The sequence below is a fragment of the Gilbertella persicaria genome (genome assembly GCF_025201335.1).
Source record: "Gilbertella persicaria strain CBS 190.32 chromosome Unknown B0P05scaffold_16, whole genome shotgun sequence".
Taxonomy (NCBI): Eukaryota; Fungi; Mucoromycota; class Mucoromycetes; order Mucorales; family Choanephoraceae; genus Gilbertella; species Gilbertella persicaria.
Window position 1 is genome coordinate 79,364 of NW_026251977.1, and position 19,268 is coordinate 98,631.

Consider the following 19,268-nt stretch of genomic DNA (forward strand, 5'->3'; position numbering starts at 1 on the left):
CACAGCCATAATGAAGAAAGGGATGGCTATAAAAGGATGCACATACTCTACATAAGGGGCTATAATCCCATCAGAGAGTTTCAGACAACTGAGTATTCTAGCTTTTTTAGTATCAATGAGCTTACCTTTGGGTTTCATTCTTTTTCTTGTTGCATGATGGAAAATGACCTCAGAATGGAACAATTTTAGTAGACCAACAAATTATCAAGACGCTTAGTGTTGACTTATTTAGCTTTAAACAATAAAAAAATTATTTTGATCTACCTAAACAAACAAATGGGTTTTTCCATAAGACATAAATAGTTTCAAAGAAAGACTGTGTTTATATAGCATTGAGAGAGAGAAAGTACTGTTTCTTTATTGGGGAGAATGGTCTTATGGTGTGTAAGAAAAAAAAGATGACCAAATGAAAGAAACAAGAGAAGGGAGATGGATGAGTTTTTTTTAGACTGCTTCTACAGGAGTAGGAGTAGGAGGAGGTGCGACAATCGGACCGACAGGGCCAACAATCAAAGGATTAGAGGGTTGAGAAGGTACTTCGGGCAAGGGAGCGGCTGGAACCATAGGAGTAGAGGGCAGAGGTACCCACACCATGGGCATACCAGGCATCATGGGTTGAACAGGCATCATTGGCATACCAGAAGATATAGGTTGACCAGAAACAGAATCCAATCGGATGATGGGAGGAGTGGGAGGAGTAGGTGGAGAAGGTGGGGTAGCAGGTATACCAGGGAAGCCAGGGAAGCCAGGGAAGCCAGGGAAGCCGGGAAATCCAGTTACAGGTGGAGTAGGTGGAGTGGGTGGAGAAGGTGGAGTAGGAGGAACACCAGGGAAGCCAGGGAAACCGGGAAATCCAGTTACAGGAGGGGTAGGTGGAGTGGGTGGAGAAGGAGGAGTAGGAGGAACACCTGGAAGGCGTGTTCCGGGTGGAGTTGGAGGAGTAGGTGGTGTGGGTGGTGTAGGTGGAGCTGTTACTTGACGAGTACTAAGATCTCGTTTAGAGTACGAAGGCACACTTTATAAGGTTAGGTACTGCAGTGCTCGATACAGGCTAATACTTACCCAAACTTATTGTCCGCAACAGGATGAATTGAAGCACCTAAAGTACCTTGAACAAGAAAAGCGCAAGCTGTAGCAAAGAGAATACCGTATGTTTTCATTGGAATGGAATGACTAAGAACTTTGACTTTTTCAATGCTCTTTTATATGCTTTTGGCTTTGTTTTTCTGAACAGCCTCTATACATAATATGAATAAAATGACATATATTCTACAAAAGAGAAAACGTTGCATAGTTGTTATGCTAGAAATAGACAAATGACAAGTCCAAGAAAGTTGGTTTTCTTGGTCAAACACGATAAATTTTAGATCGTTTTAGCCCAAATTAGATAGAGTCTCGACTACTTTCTCTATTATGAAGCCTTGTTCTTTATGGCTATTAATTTATCATACTCGTGCACATAATGGTATATACATCGCTCTATAGTACTGATCTTTCTGTTTTTCGAAAAAAAAGTTGGTATTCTAGACAGAGATCATCTAAATGTCATAGATGTTTTTTTTTATTATTGATTTATACTTTTAACTCAATTTATGTATAGAACCATAGGGATTTATATTGTCAAAACAAATCATTTTGCGGATGTTAATAGAGAAACAGATTAATTGTTAAACATAATATTGCTCAAGAGGAACTGACTCTATGATTTTTTTGTAGTTTTTCACTATGTAAGAAAAGAAGCATAACAGTATTGCTTTACTTTATAGCCACTTCAAAGTAATTAAAAAAATATTTGATAAAAAAAAAGGGATGCCGTTTTTATTGTAAGGTTGTTTAACTTGTAAAGAAAGCATAAAGCTATGGTACCTTTACCTAATTGGTTCAAATAAACTATCCATTTTCATGAAGAAAAAAAATTGTTTGTAAGTATTTAGAAATACTTCTATAATTTGCTTTCAGTGTAGATGTGATGCTAATGATTATGAAAAAAGTAAAGCTCAAGTGGCGAAAACATTGTTTCTTTATTGAAAAAGAAAAGAAAGAGAACTATTTTATGGTATAGAAGGAGAAACAATGGAAACAGATGAGAGATCCTTTAAACAGGAGCTGACACAATAGGACCAACAGGACCAACGATTAAAGGGCCAGAAGGAAAAGCAGGAGGAATAACTGGTGTAGCAGGTGCTTGGGGCATAGGCATCATTGGAGTAATAGGCATCATTGGAGCAGTAGGCATCATTGGAGCAGTAGGCATCATTGGAGTAGTAGGCATCATTGGAGTAGTAGGCATCATTGGAGTAGTAGGCATCATTGGAGTAGTAGGCATCATTGGAGCAGGTGGGGCTGGTAACAACATGAAAGGAAATCCAGTAGGAGTAGGAGGGGTAGGAGGAGTGGGAATGTTTGATCCAGGTGGAGTTGGAGGAGTTGGAGGAGTAGGTGGAATAGCTGGGTAAGGCCACCACATCATAGGAACTCCAGAGGGAAGATTGGGAACTGCAGGTGCTAGAACTTGACGAGCACTTTTTATATTTGAAGAAAAAAAAGTGTCAGTAAACGCGTATCGTTTGCTCAAGATCAATTGACTTACACAAGAGATGGATGATTGTCTCTGCGATATTTGCCCTTGCCATAGCCCTTACCGTAGCCACCTCCATAGCCTTTGCCATAGCCGCCTCCATAGTCAAAGGATCCGATACGTCCTCTTCCAGGTGGAGTGGGTGGAGTGGGTGGGGTTGGAGGAGTAGGAGGAGTTCCGGGGAAGCCTGGGAATCCAGTGATTGGGGGAGTGGGAGGAGTAGGGGGAGTAGGGGGAGTTGGTGCTTGTCTTTCACTTTATTTAAAGAACAAAAGGAAGAGAAGTATAACAGAAGTATTAGAAGAGTTATAGCTTTTTACAGTCCATGACTTACACAAGGTTGATATCAGCAGAAGGTTCGACTGTGGAGCCCAAAGTACCTTGCAAAACAGAAGCGCAAGCTGCAGCAAAGAGAATACCGTATGTTTTCATTGTGAGAATGATGGTGGTGCAACAATTCGCTTTGACCTTCTTTTATATGTTTTGTCTTGCTCTCATCAGTCTCTTGAAATAGTATATCTACACAAACGCAGACACAAATACGTATAAGAGGATGCTTACATAGCTGGCTGTACTAAATATATACTACTGACAAGTCCAAGATTGTTGGCCTTCTGGGCAAAAATGATACATCTTTAATAGCCTAAAAATAGATACTGCTTAATATCAAGCGGTTTTTTTTACCCCATGCTTTGCTCTTGCTTTTCCCCTTCCCCTTTTTTTTTTTCTCTTTTTTTTTTGGCATGTTATTGTATACTTTGTCTCATATACAAATGGTTTTTCTTTTATTTCCTGCTTGATTAAAGAACAAAAGTCTAAAAATAGTTAAAATTTTGCATACGAAACTTTGATTTACTGCAATAGACAATAAATAAGTACATATACAATGATAATTTGTAATGATGTTCGTTAAAAAATATGGCTAATTGTTCTTGGTTCTCAACTACTTATTTCTATAAAGCCTAGAGCTTTCTTTAATGCAATACATCGCATCTCAGTTAGAGACAAATTACTTGCATGCGCACATTAGACTGATAAGAGTTGATTTTTTATTAGAATTGTACAGATAAACAGGATCATACATTTTGAGTATTTTTCAAATTTGTGTGTAGCGCTTTTCATACGGAACTTGGCATTCCTGACAATTTATATCTACCATACACAAGTATAACTCATTTGGTTTGCTTTCTACTGGTAATAACCAAGGAGTTTCACTTTTAGGGCATTGTTTGTCGCATGGGCACAATGGAATTATAACAATATTAGGCTGACCCTGAATGAGGCTAGCAAAGAGAAATTGATAATAAATAACACTATTTGATTGATTGCTACTACCTAATAGCTTGATTTAAAGTGTACTCGGAAAGCTGTTCATTGTCATCAAAACTGACTATGATATTTGCTAAGATTATTTGCAAAAATATTACTGTGAGAATCAATTTGAACATCTAGAAATAGTTCTAAAATGACAGCATACAAAAAGCTTTTCTTTTATAATTCTAGACAAGAATGATGAATTTCTTTTATTATTAGCTCGAGAATCAGTGTTAAGGCAGTTATACATAGAAATTAGCCCAGTTTTTTTCATCCGAACTTAGCAACAAAGGTATCATGATCCAAGAGCCAAGATGATACTTAAACGCGCTGAGTTTTTTGTTGATGACTTTTTGAAATTATTTTAAGGTAATATTAATCGCAGCTTGGTATTGGTTGGTCATATTCTCGATCAAGCGTGTAGTAGTATGAATGCAATGGTTTGAAGACTATCTCATTTTTAGTAACCTAATGTAAGTAACAATACAAATATTAATTATGTATCTCATGCTCTACTTAATTTTTAGAATTTAATTTTTATTTTTATTTTTCAATAAAGTGTATGAGTTGATATAGAGATGCATAGCTAGTCTGTTTTAGTTTTCATACTCATCGCAAGCAGCCATTGTCATTGCAGATTTTTGCTCTTGAAGAATACTGAGAGAACCAATCATTTATATCTTAAAAACAGATTATTTGTTGTTTAAAAAGAATTTTTCTATAAATTAAACTCATCTGGTTACATATAGAATCATGGTAGAGATAGAAGACCACTCATAGAATAATGAGTTTCATTACAGCAATTTTAATTGGCCTACATTTTTTGCCTACAGCGCAATATACATAGCATTGTTGGTCAACTTCAAAACTACTTACAAGAAACATCATAGTGAGCCAAAAGATAAACTTTTGTGATTAAATACTATTTTTTGGTTTGCAGATAGAGAGCAAAACAATTTATGTTGTGGAAGGCAATGGCCTTTTATTGATCATACAATAATACATGTTCATACAATACATTTATACGTCTCAAGATAGATATAGCGATATCTTCAAATGCATCGTTGAATCCTTATTTTGTATAGAGTAAAATTGAAGGTATAAGTCAGAAACATTAACATTATTTTAGATGCGAATTTGATTTAAGGATACAAACATAGGCTTTTTTTTTTCTTTATTAATGAGAAAAAGTTAGAAAATGATTACATGGAATGAAAATGATGACCAATCTGAGAAAAGGTAAAACAGTTGGGTCTACTTAGAGGTCAAGAAAATCTTAGTATCTGTAGCTGAAAGGCCAACCAAACCAAGGCCATCCTCCAGGCGGAGTGGGAGGAGTAGGAGGAGTGGGGGGAGTAGCAGGAATTCCAGGGAAGCCGTAGAAACCAGGATAGCCAGGGTAGCCAGGGAAACCGAATCCGGGAGGAGTGGGAGGAGTAGGGGGAGTAGGGGGAGTTGGTGCTTGTCTTTCACTTTACGTGTTCAAAAAGAAAAAAAGACGCATTAGAAAAGTTATAGCTTTTTACAGTCCATGACTTACACAAGGTTGATATCAGCAGAAGGTTCGACTGTGGAGCCCAAAGTACCTTGCAAAACAGAAGCGCAAGCTGCAGCAAAGAGAATACCGTATGTTTTCATTGTGAGAATGATGGTGGTGCAACAATTCGCTTTGACCTTCTTTTATATGTTTTGTCTTGCTCTCATCAGTCTCTTGAAATAGTATATCTACACAAACGCAGACACAAATACGTATAAGAGGATGCTTACATAGCTGGCTGTACTAAATATATACTACTGACAAGTCCAAGATTGTTGGCCTTCTTGGCTAAAAGTGATACATCTTTGGCTGTCATAGCCCAAAGCAGATGTTGTTTGGTCTTGAACACTTTTTTGTTTTTTACCTCGCACTCTGTCCACTTCTCCTCTTCTCCTTTTTTTTTCTCGTCTACTAGTCGTGCTTACTCAAGCTCAAATTCAACACTATATATAGAGACATGGACTCAGGTATATCATACACATCTTTGATTATTATACAGTAGGCCTGATCTATTCTAAGCTAACAGGCAGCCATATTGTGTCATGGCAGTAAGCTATACGTTATCTCAGAAAGTCATTGTAAGCTGTTTTCTTTGTAGTGAATGAACGAATCTGCTTTTATTAAATAATTCTGAATTACAGTGTTTTAGCTTTTTCACATCAGTATATAATGACGCTTCAGAAGCACTATAGTTTTTTATTTATACTTCCAACAAAATCAGAAAAGTTAAAGGATGGCTTTATAGCATATTAATAAACGTAGCGACATAGAAAAAAGCTGCAAGCTACCTATATTATTGATTAATGGTAGTTGAATGAATTATACCATAGTATCCTGCTATTGTTTCAAAAAAAATTAGTAAACAAATCAGAAAAGTTGAAAGAGTTAGCCATATAATAAGCAATAATCATTGTAGTTGAAGGAAGGGGCCATCATAAGAATGAGTAATAGAAGGCACAAGTTTTGCATATAGCAAGGAAGAAGCTGCAGGTTCAACTTGGCGAACACTTGTAGCATACAAAAAAAAAAGAAGAGAGAAAAACTTAATTATAAAAGTTCTTCAAGATACTAAGACTTACACAAGAAATTCCAGTTTTTTGTCCTTAAAAGGAACAGGCGTCTAGATTTTGAAAGAGCACTCTTGATTTCAACATAGGGAGAAGGGCCAGGAAAATCAAAGATGCAGTCTAGAGGTGGTGGTTGACGACCACTGTATAGATATAAAAACTATCAGACAAAATGAATCATATTTAGATCGATACGTACAATAGTTTTGTCTTTCTAGAAGAATAAATTGAATCACATAGATATAAAGCAAAAAATACAATAATAGCAAAACTAAATGTTTTTATTTATCAATATTGCTATAAGGCTTCATTCAAAATGGTTTTTTATATCCTTTTTGGCAAACTGTTCAACTAAGCTATACTTGTTTTTTTATTCATGTATATATATTCAGATAAACAAGACTCTTAATAATAAAGCAAAGCGCCTACAAAGGAATATATAAAAACAAGAACTTGTAAACAAACAACCAAAGACGTATAAACTTGTTAAATATACTTTCAAGACTACAACCTGCAATGACTTTCTGAGATAACGTATAGCTTACTGCCATGACACAATATGGCTGCCTGTTAGCTTAGAATAGATCAGGCCTACTGTATAATAATCAAAGATGTGTATGATATACCTGAGTCCATGTCTCTATATATAGTGTTGAATTTGAGCTTGAGTAAGCACGACTAGTAGACGAGAAAAAAAAAGGAGAAGAGGAGAAGTGGACAGAGTGCGAGGTAAAAAACAAAAAAGTGTTCAAGACCAAACAACATCTGCTTTGGGCTATGACAGCCAAAGATGTATCACTTTTAGCCAAGAAGGCCAACAATCTTGGACTTGTCAGTAGTATATATTTAGTACAGCCAGCTATGTAAGCATCCTCTTATACGTATTTGTGTCTGCGTTTGTGTAGATATACTATTTCAAGAGACTGATGAGAGCAAGACAAAACATATAAAAGAAGGTCAAAGCGAATTGTTGCACCACCATCATTCTCACAATGAAAACATACGGTATTCTCTTTGCTGCAGCTTGCGCTTCTGTTTTGCAAGGTACTTTGGGCTCCACAGTCGAACCTTCTGCTGATATCAACCTTGTGTAAGTCATGGACTGTAAAAAGCTATAACTTTTCTAATGCGTCTTTTTTTTCTTTTTGAACACGTAAAGTGAAAGACAAGCACCAACTCCCCCTACTCCCCCTACTCCTCCCACTCCCCCAATCACTGGATTCCCAGGCTTCCCCGGAACTCCTCCTACTCCTCCAACCCCACCCACTCCACCCACTCCACCTGGAAGAGGACGTATCGGATCCTTTGACTATGGAGGCGGCTATGGCAAAGGCTATGGAGGTGGCTACGGTAAGGGCTATGGAGGTGGCTATGGCAAAGGCTATGGAGGTGGCTACGGTAAGGGCTATGGCAAGGGCAAATATCGCAGAGACAATCATCCATCTCTTGTGTAAGTCAATTGATCTTGAGCAAACGATACGCGTTTACTGACACTTTTTTTTCCTCAAATATAAAAAGTGCTCGTCAACTTATTGTGCCAATTCCATCTAATTTTCCTTCTCAAGCTCCCGTAACCTGGTGGCCGTTCCCTGCTGTTCCACCTACTCCACCTACTCCTCCAAATCCGCCTGGATCTAATGCTCCTATTCCTCCCACTCCTCCTACTCCGCCTTCGCCTTTTGGTGTTCCATACGTGTGGATACCTTTACCTTCTGCTCCATTCATCCCCAATATCTAATAGTTTCTACTGATCCTTCAGTTAAAGCTGTCAAGAAGTCTAAATAAAGTACAATTTTATTATTTGTTCTGTACCCCTCTCTGCTTTCTTGGTTAATAGATGCATTTCATGCAAAAATTTTATTAGGCATTAACATGTAATTTTTTTTTAATCTAATCCAAAGATATAATAAGCAAGTTGAACAGCACCAAAAATGATCTTATAAAACTATTAGTACATCTTTTTGTCAAGCAATAATACTACTTACAGGTTGCCAAACAACCAAATAACGCACACCATCCAACAAGTTTAGATAAAGTTGTTGTTGAGTATCCCATCTAAACAGTGTTAGTATATTTATACTGCATTCATGTGCCTATTTTTTTTTCTTTACTTACGGGTTACGTTTGAATTCTTTTAGATCCACTTTTTCCTTACTTCAATTGACATGTATGAGTATACAAATACCACAGTAGAAATACACTTACCAGTAAGGACAAATGTCTTTTTTACCAATCATGACCCAACCACGAATACACTTTTCATGAAAGACATGTTTACAATTCAATTGGTGCACTGGATCATCAGCAAATAAGGGACGATTGGCAGGTTCATTAGCCAAGGGCACTTGACCCAAAGAAGCAGATGTAGCATGTCCACATACAGCACAAATGCCTTCACCTAAATACTTGTTGGGTAATCCTTCTTTTGAATAATAACCAATGGTAGCTGCCATTCTATCTGTGCAGATCTCAACAAAGTCTCTTCCAAGCACACTATAATACATGTTGACTATTCTGTCTATAAGAACACTCCACTTACCCAAAGTAAAGGCCATAACTTAACAACAGGACACCTACTTGAATCATGCTTGGATTCATTCCAAATAGTTCAGCAAGACCAAAGAATACAAACAAGACAATAATATAGCCACATAAACCAACCACAAAAGATACATTATAGACCACAGTAAACCACTTATATACCATACGAGGTGTCATGGCTTCCAAAGGCTTTCTTGTTGCTTTGTAAATGACTATCAAAAAGATATATAGATAAGAACAACAGACAATCGAGTATATTATCTTACCCAATCCGTTCAAGATAGAAAACAAGGTCCAAACAACAAGGAACCGAGGCCAACCAGCATAGAATCCAAACAACATGGGGAAAAAGTAAAGGCCACCTAAACTCACTGTCTGGTATGAAGAATAATGCCTCTTCTTCCACCAAAGAATAAGAAACTGTGAAGCAAATAAAGCAAACAACAAGATAAACGCCATTAGCTCATGTTGTGCTTGATGACCTATATTCTGTTAATTCATGACTTGATGCTGCGTCTTGTACCTTTGTGTTCTTTATTGTATGCGAGTTGTAATTTATAGCTAGTCAAGATAAGATCGCTGCGAAGCTTTCGATAACTTACTTTTCCAACTGTTCAGGAGTTAAATGACTTATTTGTTCATCTGTCAGTGATCCATCCAACCAAGCAGCTGAGAAGCTGATGTCTCGTTCTGGATTGTCCATAGAATGTTAAATAAAGAAAAGAGAAGAGCAAGAATGTTTATTTAAAATGCCGAATATGTGTTTACTTTCGACCACCAAAGATACCCCAAAATCCACTGGATGTCTTTTCAGTACGCTCGTCAATGGATTGTTCAGGGTATTTTATAAAGTTGGCTGCTAAATCGAAATAAAAGGGTTTACAGGCAACAGGTTGGAATGAAGGAGGAAAGTCAACAAGACGCTGAGGGGAAATGTGAGAGGGATAAGTTTCCAATTGGTTTATCAAGGCACCACTCGTTAAATCCTCCAGTGTTTCTGTTGTTTGTTCAGTTTCGCCATGTTCAAGGTACCAAGCAGCACGGGACTTCCAGCTACCAGACTGAATTGATTGCTCCAGTTCAGACAAGTCTTGTTCAGTCACTTTGAGAAGAGCATCTTGTGCAAACTGACGAATTTGAGAAAGACCTTGTTTAGCTTGAACAACATAGCTTTGTGCCTTTTGATACAAGGCTAAAGATTCGGGTGTCTTTTTCATGTTGCTATAGGCATGAGCAACATGAACACATCGACAGCCCTTATAGTACAGACTCAATACATTCAATTCACCATCAAATGCCATATCATCCTTGACATTAGGTAATTCCCACATGTATTCAATATTCTGTCAGTTTGTAAGTATCAAGCTGCGAGTTGGTGAGCGATTTACCTTTAGAATATCGTCATAGAGTTGAATGGCTTGTTGAGGTTTATCTGCTTGTGCAACAAGCTTGAGATTGCGTTGAATCAAACTACCGAATGCATGGTATTCAACAAAGGTAAACAAGAATTGCAAATCTTCAGTAGCCTTTGCAGATCTGGAGGAAGTGACCTTGGCAGTAGCTTCTTTGTCTTCTTTGACAGCCTTCTTGGCTAATTTCTCAGTTTCTGTCCAACTATTATTCTCTTGCGCCTTTTGGATAGCTTCAGCCAAGGCAGGATGCTTGATCTGAACTGTCTTTTCGCGCCATGTCAATGGTTGCTGTTGTCTTGATTCAGAAATAACTTGGTTCAATTGAGCATCCAAGGATGAGTCATGGTGTTCACTCACAAGTTTCTCGACATCTTGTTCCAATTGAAGTTTATATGCACAGAAACGAATGTTGGGATCAATTTCATCCATAGCAGCATAACATAAAGCTTCTTTTTCAGGTTGATTGTTTTGAGCAAATCGATTGTAAATAGTTCTTATTCAGAGTTAGCATGGCTCATCTTTTAGCTTCCTTACCTTGACTCAATAAATTGGCTCAAGGCTTCTTGCCATTGTTGTTGCTCAAAAAACAAATAGCCTTTCATACTTGAAGTATAGGCCTTAACATCCAACACAGTGTAATTGTCTACTTTTTGCTTTTGACACAATGCATACAATTGCTCGGCATGTTGACTGGCACGCTTTAAACGCTTGACAAGGTGATGGCGAGAACGAGTATCAATACTGTTGGCACTTTCTTGCTTGAGTTCCATAGCATATGCCCAAGCTCTTTCAGTTTCATAGATATAGAGATGAAGATAACGAGCATCATCGAATTTTTCAGGTAAAGCTTTGCGAGCATTGTTGGTTTTGTTGTTAGATTGTGTCAATTTCAAGATTTGACGAAGACGACGGACACGATTGGTACAGTACTCACTATCAACAGATGAGCATAAACAGACGCATAGATACAAACATACCGATAGCGTTGATAATCTTGGTGTCTAAGACCATAAGTCATACGTGCATCATTAATAAGATTCAAGACTATTAAATTTATTAGACAAAGGTCATCTTCCTTCGTGTTGAATATTTACCATCCACTACCATAGGTTCTTGAGTAGATGCGATCTCAATTGCTAAGGGAGTAAATATGAGTACTTAAAGACAACATGATCTGTAGATTTACATTGTGCCATTTTCAAATTGAAGAGAGAGAGAACGCGACAAGAAAAAAAAGTGAGGAAACAGGGACTCTCTTTAAAATATTGCGGATGTTAAATTCGAATCAAGATGAAGAAATCAAGCAATCCTTGACAGCAAACAATAGCCATTACCAAATACAATGCGTGGTTTATGTAAGGTTATAATTCTTTTATTGAGAGTAAATATAGTTTCTCTTCTTTTCGTTCCCAGGTAAAAAATGCGTTAATCTCTTATTTCCTAAGGCAGGTAAAGTCTATTTATACACGCATAAATACTTTGAATATCTTCAAACCGTGTTCACTAACATCCATGATACTTTTGGAGTTTATTTGAACCAAAAAGACATCTTGTGAACAACAAGCATTTTTAATTTTTGAATAAAGAGTACTACATGTGAAAATCATCAATTTAACAACCTTGAATCTTTTTTTTTACGCTACAAGACGAAAATGGAGCTATCGACAAGCTTAAATACTCAAAATGAGCGCCAAACACTCTAGTTTTGGTAAAAATGTCTGATTGCCAATTGTACTATAATAAAAGCGAGTAACTTTGAAAACATTTTTTTTTTTTTAGCAAAGTTGCTGTGTTATTTACATCAATAGACTCATAAAACAAGGATTTACAACCTTTGTTATTATGCCAATACCAGATAACTGCGTTTTTACACAGTTCAAAGTAAAAGTTTGACTATTTTCAATTCTCAACATCAAGCTTTTTTCAGTAAAAATTTAACTACTCAATTTTCAATAAAAACTATATGCTTCCGTCATTTTGACAAGAAAAATCACAATGACCTTAAAATAAAGTTTAGCAAACTTCAAGCCCGACAAGGGAAGGCGGGGTCCGCGAAGTCGAGAGAAGACAGATACACTTGCTCAATTTATGATATAACAGAATATTCAAAGCGTCTAAGCGTTCAAATAGATCAATTCTATTTTCAGTGAACCCTTTTAAGCATTTTTTCAAAGCTGTGAATCCTTGCTTGTTGCATAAAAATAATAATATCAAGAAGTACAAGCTATAAAAGCCATGCTTTTTAGAGAATGGCGTCTATCTCTCTTAAGCATCGTCATACCATTTTGGTTCCTAGCGCAAAAAAAAAAAAAGAAAAGGCACGTAAAAAAATCTCTTCATTTTGGTAAAATTTCATACCGTGTCAGACAAAATAAATGCTATCATGCCATGCTCTACAGGAGCACTCTTTATATTCATTCATCTTATCTATTTGGCAGGCTTTCATATCCTACTTTTGCCGGGAAAAAACTTGTATGTGTCATCAATTGAAGCACAGCAGGATAAATGTTCAAAATGTGCAGGCGCTTTTTCGGTAATAGTCACAATCAACACATAAAAAAAAGCACTTGCCATATTTTTTCTCATTTTTTTTCTTTATCCCTTGTTCTTAAGCTATGTATAGAACAATCAACCACTCAACTGTTCGTCAGCTGGGCCTACGCACAGTTGCCTTTCGACACGCTAGTCGTGCTCCGAAGCCAGATATTCGCCTTGTCCTGATCCGACCCAACGTAGCAGCACAACGAGGACTTCACTTGCACCGAGAACTACTACGTTCCGAGCCCAAATTGAAGGCAGCTATTGAAGAAAAAGAAACCATGACTTCTCGTGCTGCAGCTCTGGCAAAAGAACAACAAGCAAAAGCAGCAGCCGCAGGTATAGCAGCACCTGCTAGTTCAGCTATCAAGCCTAAAAAGACACTCTGGCAAAAAGTAAAGGAGGAAGCTGTGCATTATTGGCACGGAACACAATTATTAGGTCTTGAAATCCGTATTTCTTCTAAATTGACTTGGAAGTTATTGCATGGAGGCAAGCTCACCCGAAGAGAACATCGTCAAGTAAGTTGCTCGGTTAAAAGAAATGGAAAGAAATTGACATGATATAGTTGCGTCGTACCACATCTGATCTTGTCCGTCTTGTACCTTTCTTGTTCTTTATTGTAGTGCCCTTCATGGAACTTCTGTTGCCTGTGGCTCTCAAGTTGTTCCCCAATATGTTGCCTAGTACTTATGAAAGCAAGTCTCAAGAAGCAAGTATTAGAAAAAAAAAAGGGGAGGACAGTCTATTAACATTTTGTACAACAGGAAAAGAAAAGAATGGCATTGTTAAAGGTTCGTCTAGAGATGGCTAAATTCTTGCAAGAAACTATATCTGAGTCGGGCTTCCCCGGATCTGATCATGAAAAGGCTGCAAAGGAGTTTGCTGATTTCTTCAGAAAGGTAAAAAAAAAAAAAAAAAAAAAAAAAAAAAGAAAAAAAAAAAAAACTTCCTCGTTTGATGTTAGACAAGTATGTTAACCTAAAGTAGATTCGTATCACAGGTGAGCAAGCCTCTACAGAAGATTTGTTAAATGTAGCTAGACGTTTTGAAGACGAATTGACTTTGGACAACTTGTCTCGACCTCAACTTGTATCTATGTGTCGTTACATGAACATCAATGCTTTTGGCACAGATAACTTTTTGCGTTTCCAAATCAGAAACCGTATGCGTCAAATCAAGGCCGATGATAAGGTGATTCAACAAGAAGGTATTGATAGTTTAACTATTCAAGAACTTCAAAATGCCTGTGGTTCCCGTGGTATTCGCTCTGTAGGTACATCTCCTGGTCGTCTTAGAGATGAATTGGCTCAATGGCTTGATCTTCATGTGAACCACCATGTACCTGGTACCTTGTTGATCTTGTCCAGAGCTTTCAGTTACACGGATCGTCACATGACAACAGAAGAAGCCTTGAAGGCCACTTTCAACAGTTTGCCCGATAACTTGGTGAATGAAGCTGAGCTTCAAGTGTTGGAACAAATGGGTGCCAGTACTTATAAACAAAAGTTGGATGTCTTGGAACAACAACAAGAATTGATTGAAGATGAATCAGAACAAGAAGAAAAGGAAGAAAAGGCCCGCTTGGAAGCTGCTCAATTGGCTGAAGAAGAAGCACGTTTGGCTCAAGAAAACAAAGAAAAGGCTGAACAAAAGGATGTGTTTGTCTCTGATGAGCCTGCTGTTGCTGATGAGCCTATCAAGGAGGAATCCGAAGATGCACCTTTATCAAAGGAACAACAATCAGAACTTCAAGATGCATTAACCAAGTTGCGTACTAAGGTTGATGTTTTGGAAGAGCGTGCTCAACTCAACGAAATTAAGATTCAACACGAGGATTATAAAGAGGTAATACATAAGCAAAGAATTTCTATAACTGATGTCCTATATAGCTTATTGAAGAATTGAAGGATGCCACTAAACGTGAAGCTGATAAAGCCACATTGCGTATGGGCAAAAAATTGGAAAAGATGCTTGAGACCATTGACAAAGAGTTGGATGCCATGGAAAAGGCTTCCAATGCCAAGGAACAACCCAAAGAAGAAGACAAGAACTAGAATTAGAGTTATTTAATAAACACACATTTTGATTACCCTCATCAAGCCACTTTTGAATATGGTAAAAAAAGAGATGTTTGTCATACAAAAAGGGATAATACAAGTTCTATTTTTACACTCTATATTAAACTTAAAGGGCGGATAAACGACCTGGTGAAATCATGTATTCAAGCGTATATATTTAGAAAGGGTGGATTCTTTTTTTACAATGGTTCCACTGTTACTTGAGAAAAGGCGGTCGGACTGTAAAGGAAAACTGATCTAAAGAAGAGAAAATAGTAGGCATTCAAATCCGTGTATGAATGAAAAAAAGCATTGCATAGCCTTATGTTGTAGAAATTCACATATGTCTATATTGCTTATTTTACTTTGGTATGTGTAAGTGATTAGGAAGTATGAACGAGCATTTGGCTATCTTCATGTTTATATTCAGATGTATCAAAAACCAACACTATTGTCTAGCTTGTTTTATGACGCATGTCTTCATGGACCCCAACACAGTTTAGCGATTTATTTAATAGACATGTTCTCTATAAAAGGATCTTTATTATAAAAGAAATAACATGGTTGCGGACTATATGAACTACAATTGACTTTGTTACAAAAAGCAAGTATTCAGAAAAGCAGTCGATAAGATCCAAAATGGCTATATCAACTAACATCATTGATGGATCAGTAGATTTAATTTTGTCTATTACATAAAGAAAACTTTCGAGTGCATGTACCTTAATTTGTTGTGAGGTCAAATTGCCGGACCTGGAAATTAAGGAGATGCCTCGGGAAACCAATGACTGAGAAGCCTTCATGATCCTTTATACTTTGTAACAATCGGATAGACACAAGTGCTACCTTAAACCTTATAAAGGTTTGAAAATTACGCTTGATCTATTTTATTCTCTAAATTTGTACGAAAAGGTTGAATTTCTCAAATGGATAGTTCTAATCGAGGAGTTTATAAAGTCAAAAGGTATTACAGATCCCGATACAAAAGCACTATATATTAATAGCACCACATTATGGCTTGATACAACTGCAACTTTGTCCAACATTTCAGATTTGATAATGTGTGTAACCTGCACCAAGTTATAAATACGAATTTTACTATTTTCTTAGTTTTTCTTTTTTTTTTCTTATTTATTTTATTCTTTTACACAAGCAGCTGGATTTGCTTTATTCAACATGGTGACAGTAGACAAAATCGTAATTATCTCATCCATAGATTGTATGCATGTAATTTAACAATAAAGAAAAGGTTCGACGTATAACAGAAACTCGCTGGTCGAAAATGTACATTACAATGGCTTTACTTCAATGTTTATTCATTGTGGCGCTACAAGCATTTATTTGTTACGAAAACACAATACAGGCCAATCTGTTGCCTTCGTTTGATACAAGTGTGCTATCATCCACCACAACAGGTTCAGATACAATACCTGCTCGAGCCAGAGATCGATTGGGCCGTATCAAATGGGAGAACATTGCATTTATGGGCTTCCAAGCTTGGTTCTTTGGCATCGCTGTTGATGCAGTAAGTGAAGCCAGATTAACAAATTACATAAACTAATTTATATAGACGGTTTATCAAAACACAGCTGAGATTCTAATTTTGGCCGTCTTAAACGGCCTTTGTGCCATTTTAGGTGCACTTGAAATCGTGGATGGCAACAAATGGCTCACGTTGTTGAAAAAGACAGATTATTCAACTGCACCATTGGCTATTGCAGAAAAAATTGAAATTGCGTTATCTGCTACCATCTTACTTTTTGCTATCATCATGGGCTATCTTAGTTTTGCGATGTCCAAACAGTTTGGTTGGAACATCTATAAAAAGATTGGCGCAGATGTCCGAATCCAAAGTAAGTCAAATAGACATTCTACTGGTTTATTTAGTTTTGATAGAAATGTATCGCACGTTCCAGTTCTTTGTATTGGCTCTCAAAGTCAATATCTTTACCGGATTTATGGTGTCCTTGTTTTATCTGATCCAATTTGCCTTGAAGCAAAGTGATTCAAAGTGGAACATTTGGTTCCAATTAGTTTGCACAATTTTAATGCTTCCATTTCTTTATTTTGCACGTACTGCAGGTAGTACAGAAAGTATCCTCAGAATGTCTATCTTTCTTTGCTTTCAAGCTGTTGTCATTGTTCATTTTGTCTTGATCTTGAGAGATACAATGCAACCCAACAATAATTGGTATACTTGGATTGCTTTTAGTAAGTGTTGATATGTCATTTTGATCTGTGTTTAATCGTCTCTCGTAGTATGTGTGGGTATTGCTGTTGACTTGATCACCATTGTGCTTGGAATCATGACGATGAAAAACTTTAAAGGAGGACTTCAGCCTTATGTTCAACGAGGTGCCAAGGACAAAAAATACCATGATCTAGAACTCAACAAGACTAACACTAATGATACTTGGCAAATTGACGATAATTAGAAAATTTATATTGTTTAATACTTTATGCAAATATAGACCATTCATAATTACCCACCCTTTGATATATATATATAATAATAATAATAAATATTCCCTATCTACTTTGTTTCTTTTCTACAGAAAGTACTAGCATCGATGGGCACTTTGCCTTAATATTTTTTGCGATGTATCTCCCTTTTTCAACAAAAGACGTTTGCATAAAACGGAACTTGAACCACTGCACGGCAAAAGCTTTTATTTTATTATATTTTTTTCAAATAGATATCACAATAAATAATTAAGCAAAAGGAGGAAAGGCTTTAGCGGGGATAGCACCAGAAGGAGCAGGACTTTCAGTGGATGGTGAGTTCATGGCGCTGTTTGGGTTACTGACAGCTCCCTTCAAGGCCATCAATTGATTTGAGCGGAAGGTTTCATAATGAACCATAGCTGTTGTTTCAACCAAATCTTGCAAATGAGTTCTGGTCAAAAAGTTACGCAAATGGACAAATTCACAATGGTTCTCATCTTCAACAATCACTGTGCCCCATCTAGATTTACGACCAATGACTGCCTTTCCATCCACAACCACTTGTTTTTCTGAACCAACTATAGCAAAAGGCAAGAGTTCCTATCATGTATGAGTTTTACATAACAAATATAAAAAATAACTTACTCTAATACTAGTATTCAACATACGTTCTTCTTCGTCATAATCTTCGGTTGAATCATAGGGATATAAATCAATTTGATGGAATTCTAATGCTTCATTGATCTATAATAGATTAGTAACAAGTTGATAGCTTTATCGCCTACTCTTTTCTTGAATGCTGCACGCTCTTCAATAGTAAGTGAATCTGATTTTGCAATCACAGGCACAACATTGACAACTTCAACAAGCTTTTTGAGAACAATAACATCAATAGGTTTTAATCTATTTTAAAATTTTAATTAGTTTTGGTGTGACATATAAAAAAAAATACACTTACGAGTGACCAGAAGGTGTAATGAAATAAAGGCAACAATGAACACGGTTATCTTGAATGATTCTTTCACGCTGAGCAGTTAATTCTTTACGAAGATAGGCAGAGTGTTGATCTTTAATGTACTTGATAATAGGCTCCCAACTATGAAATATAAGCAAAAGAAAAAAAAGCATCGCCCTAAGATCCATACCAATCTTCATTATCCACTTGATCACCAAAGCCAGGTGTGTCCACAATATTGAGTCTGAGACGTACACCATTTTCCTGAATAACTTATTTGATGTAAGCTATCAATAATAATAATGATAAAATGAGTTACCATGAGATACAGATTCAATTCGAGTAGTTTGCTTTGTTAAATCTTCGACTTGTTGTCTGCCCTTACTGTCAATAAGATGAGAAGCGAATAGTGTGTTGACAAGTGTTGATTTTCCTAGACCAGTTTGACCTAATATATGTTAGATGAAGTCAAAAAGAAAAAGAAAGACATTACCAACAACCATCACATTGAACTGAAATCCTCGCTTGATTGACTTTTTTTCAATTTGTTGAGTAATAGTGTCAAAACCGACATAGCCATTTAAAGGTGTAGAATTCTAATTTATAAGTGACAGGTTGACATTATGCATGATTACCTCCTGAGCAACGGTTGTCATGGTAAAGAGATGAAGAGAAAGAGAGAGAAAGGTTACAGCGGGCTTTAGATGTTTTTTTTTTCTTTTGTTTTTATTTTTCAGGTTTGAAGCACGCTTTAGTTTGATCTGTTCATCATTATTATTCTTTTTTTTTTATATCTTTGATCAATGCATTTCTTACTTTTT

General features: G+C 36.7%; 9 protein-coding genes across 9 annotated transcripts; 3 read left to right on the forward strand and 6 right to left on the reverse strand.

Moving 5' to 3' along the window:
• Positions 1–279: 279 nt before the first annotated feature.
• On the reverse strand, positions 280–1,160 carry B0P05DRAFT_636734 (uncharacterized protein; the record flags this gene model as incomplete). Its single annotated transcript, XM_051583628.1, has 2 exons — positions 280–1,015; positions 1,063–1,160. The coding sequence occupies 2 exons, from the start codon at positions 1,158–1,160 to the stop codon at positions 445–447; spliced, it is 669 nt and encodes a 222-aa protein (XP_051435601.1). The 3' UTR covers positions 280–444.
• Positions 1,161–2,095: 935 nt separating this feature from the next.
• B0P05DRAFT_596144 (uncharacterized protein) lies at positions 2,096–3,207 on the reverse strand (the record flags this gene model as incomplete). Its single annotated transcript, XM_051583118.1, has 3 exons — positions 2,913–3,207; positions 2,591–2,833; positions 2,096–2,522 (listed from the first exon to the last, which is right to left on the reverse strand). The coding sequence occupies exons 1-3, from the start codon at positions 3,008–3,010 to the stop codon at positions 2,096–2,098; spliced, it is 768 nt and encodes a 255-aa protein (XP_051435602.1). The 5' UTR covers positions 3,011–3,207.
• Positions 3,208–5,168: 1,961 nt separating this feature from the next.
• B0P05DRAFT_586375 (uncharacterized protein) lies at positions 5,169–5,530 on the reverse strand (the record flags this gene model as incomplete). The annotated part of the gene is made up of 2 exons (XM_051582511.1): positions 5,169–5,364; positions 5,433–5,530. 2 exons carry the CDS (start codon positions 5,528–5,530, stop codon positions 5,169–5,171), a joined length of 294 nt encoding a protein of 97 aa, XP_051435603.1.
• Positions 5,531–8,316: 2,786 nt separating this feature from the next.
• Positions 8,317–9,750, reverse strand: B0P05DRAFT_63308 (uncharacterized protein). Its single transcript, XM_051583512.1, has 7 exons — positions 9,640–9,750; positions 9,304–9,569; positions 9,036–9,249; positions 8,702–8,989; positions 8,612–8,650; positions 8,482–8,551; positions 8,317–8,432 (listed from the first exon to the last, which is right to left on the reverse strand). The coding sequence occupies exons 2-7, from the start codon at positions 9,494–9,496 to the stop codon at positions 8,382–8,384; spliced, it is 855 nt and encodes a 284-aa protein (XP_051435604.1). The 5' UTR covers positions 9,497–9,569; positions 9,640–9,750; the 3' UTR covers positions 8,317–8,381.
• A 1-nt stretch (position 9,751) lies between these two features.
• B0P05DRAFT_508635 (uncharacterized protein) lies at positions 9,752–11,671 on the reverse strand. Its single transcript, XM_051575575.1, has 6 exons — positions 11,636–11,671; positions 11,544–11,585; positions 11,427–11,493; positions 10,984–11,382; positions 10,426–10,942; positions 9,752–10,380 (listed from the first exon to the last, which is right to left on the reverse strand). The coding sequence occupies exons 1-6, from the start codon at positions 11,643–11,645 to the stop codon at positions 9,802–9,804; spliced, it is 1,614 nt and encodes a 537-aa protein (XP_051435605.1). The 5' UTR covers positions 11,646–11,671; the 3' UTR covers positions 9,752–9,801.
• A 961-nt stretch (positions 11,672–12,632) lies between these two features.
• Positions 12,633–12,987, forward strand: B0P05DRAFT_538255 (uncharacterized protein; the record flags this gene model as incomplete). Its single annotated transcript, XM_051577820.1, has 3 exons — positions 12,633–12,737; positions 12,768–12,921; positions 12,942–12,987. Exons 1-3 carry the CDS (start codon positions 12,685–12,687, stop codon positions 12,984–12,986), a joined length of 252 nt encoding a protein of 83 aa, XP_051435606.1. The 5' UTR covers positions 12,633–12,684.
• Position 12,988: 1 nt separating this feature from the next.
• On the forward strand, positions 12,989–15,208 carry B0P05DRAFT_538257 (LETM1-like protein-domain-containing protein). Its single transcript, XM_051577821.1, has 5 exons — positions 12,989–13,508; positions 13,556–13,699; positions 13,755–13,889; positions 13,978–14,835; positions 14,880–15,208. The coding sequence occupies exons 1-5, from the start codon at positions 13,065–13,067 to the stop codon at positions 15,042–15,044; spliced, it is 1,746 nt and encodes a 581-aa protein (XP_051435607.1). The 5' UTR covers positions 12,989–13,064; the 3' UTR covers positions 15,045–15,208.
• Positions 15,209–16,341: 1,133 nt separating this feature from the next.
• B0P05DRAFT_468460 (uncharacterized protein) lies at positions 16,342–17,482 on the forward strand (the record flags this gene model as incomplete). The annotated part of the gene is made up of 4 exons (XM_051574435.1): positions 16,342–16,572; positions 16,618–16,900; positions 16,944–17,258; positions 17,307–17,482. 4 exons carry the CDS (start codon positions 16,342–16,344, stop codon positions 17,480–17,482), a joined length of 1,005 nt encoding a protein of 334 aa, XP_051435608.1.
• Positions 17,483–17,608: 126 nt separating this feature from the next.
• Positions 17,609–19,176, reverse strand: B0P05DRAFT_538262 (Septin-type guanine nucleotide-binding (G) domain-containing protein). The gene is made up of 8 exons (XM_051577822.1): positions 19,083–19,176; positions 18,941–19,043; positions 18,767–18,895; positions 18,638–18,719; positions 18,451–18,588; positions 18,278–18,395; positions 18,138–18,236; positions 17,609–18,092 (listed from the first exon to the last, which is right to left on the reverse strand). The coding sequence occupies exons 1-8, from the start codon at positions 19,101–19,103 to the stop codon at positions 17,760–17,762; spliced, it is 1,023 nt and encodes a 340-aa protein (XP_051435609.1). The 5' UTR covers positions 19,104–19,176; the 3' UTR covers positions 17,609–17,759.
• Positions 19,177–19,268: the final 92 nt, after the last annotated feature.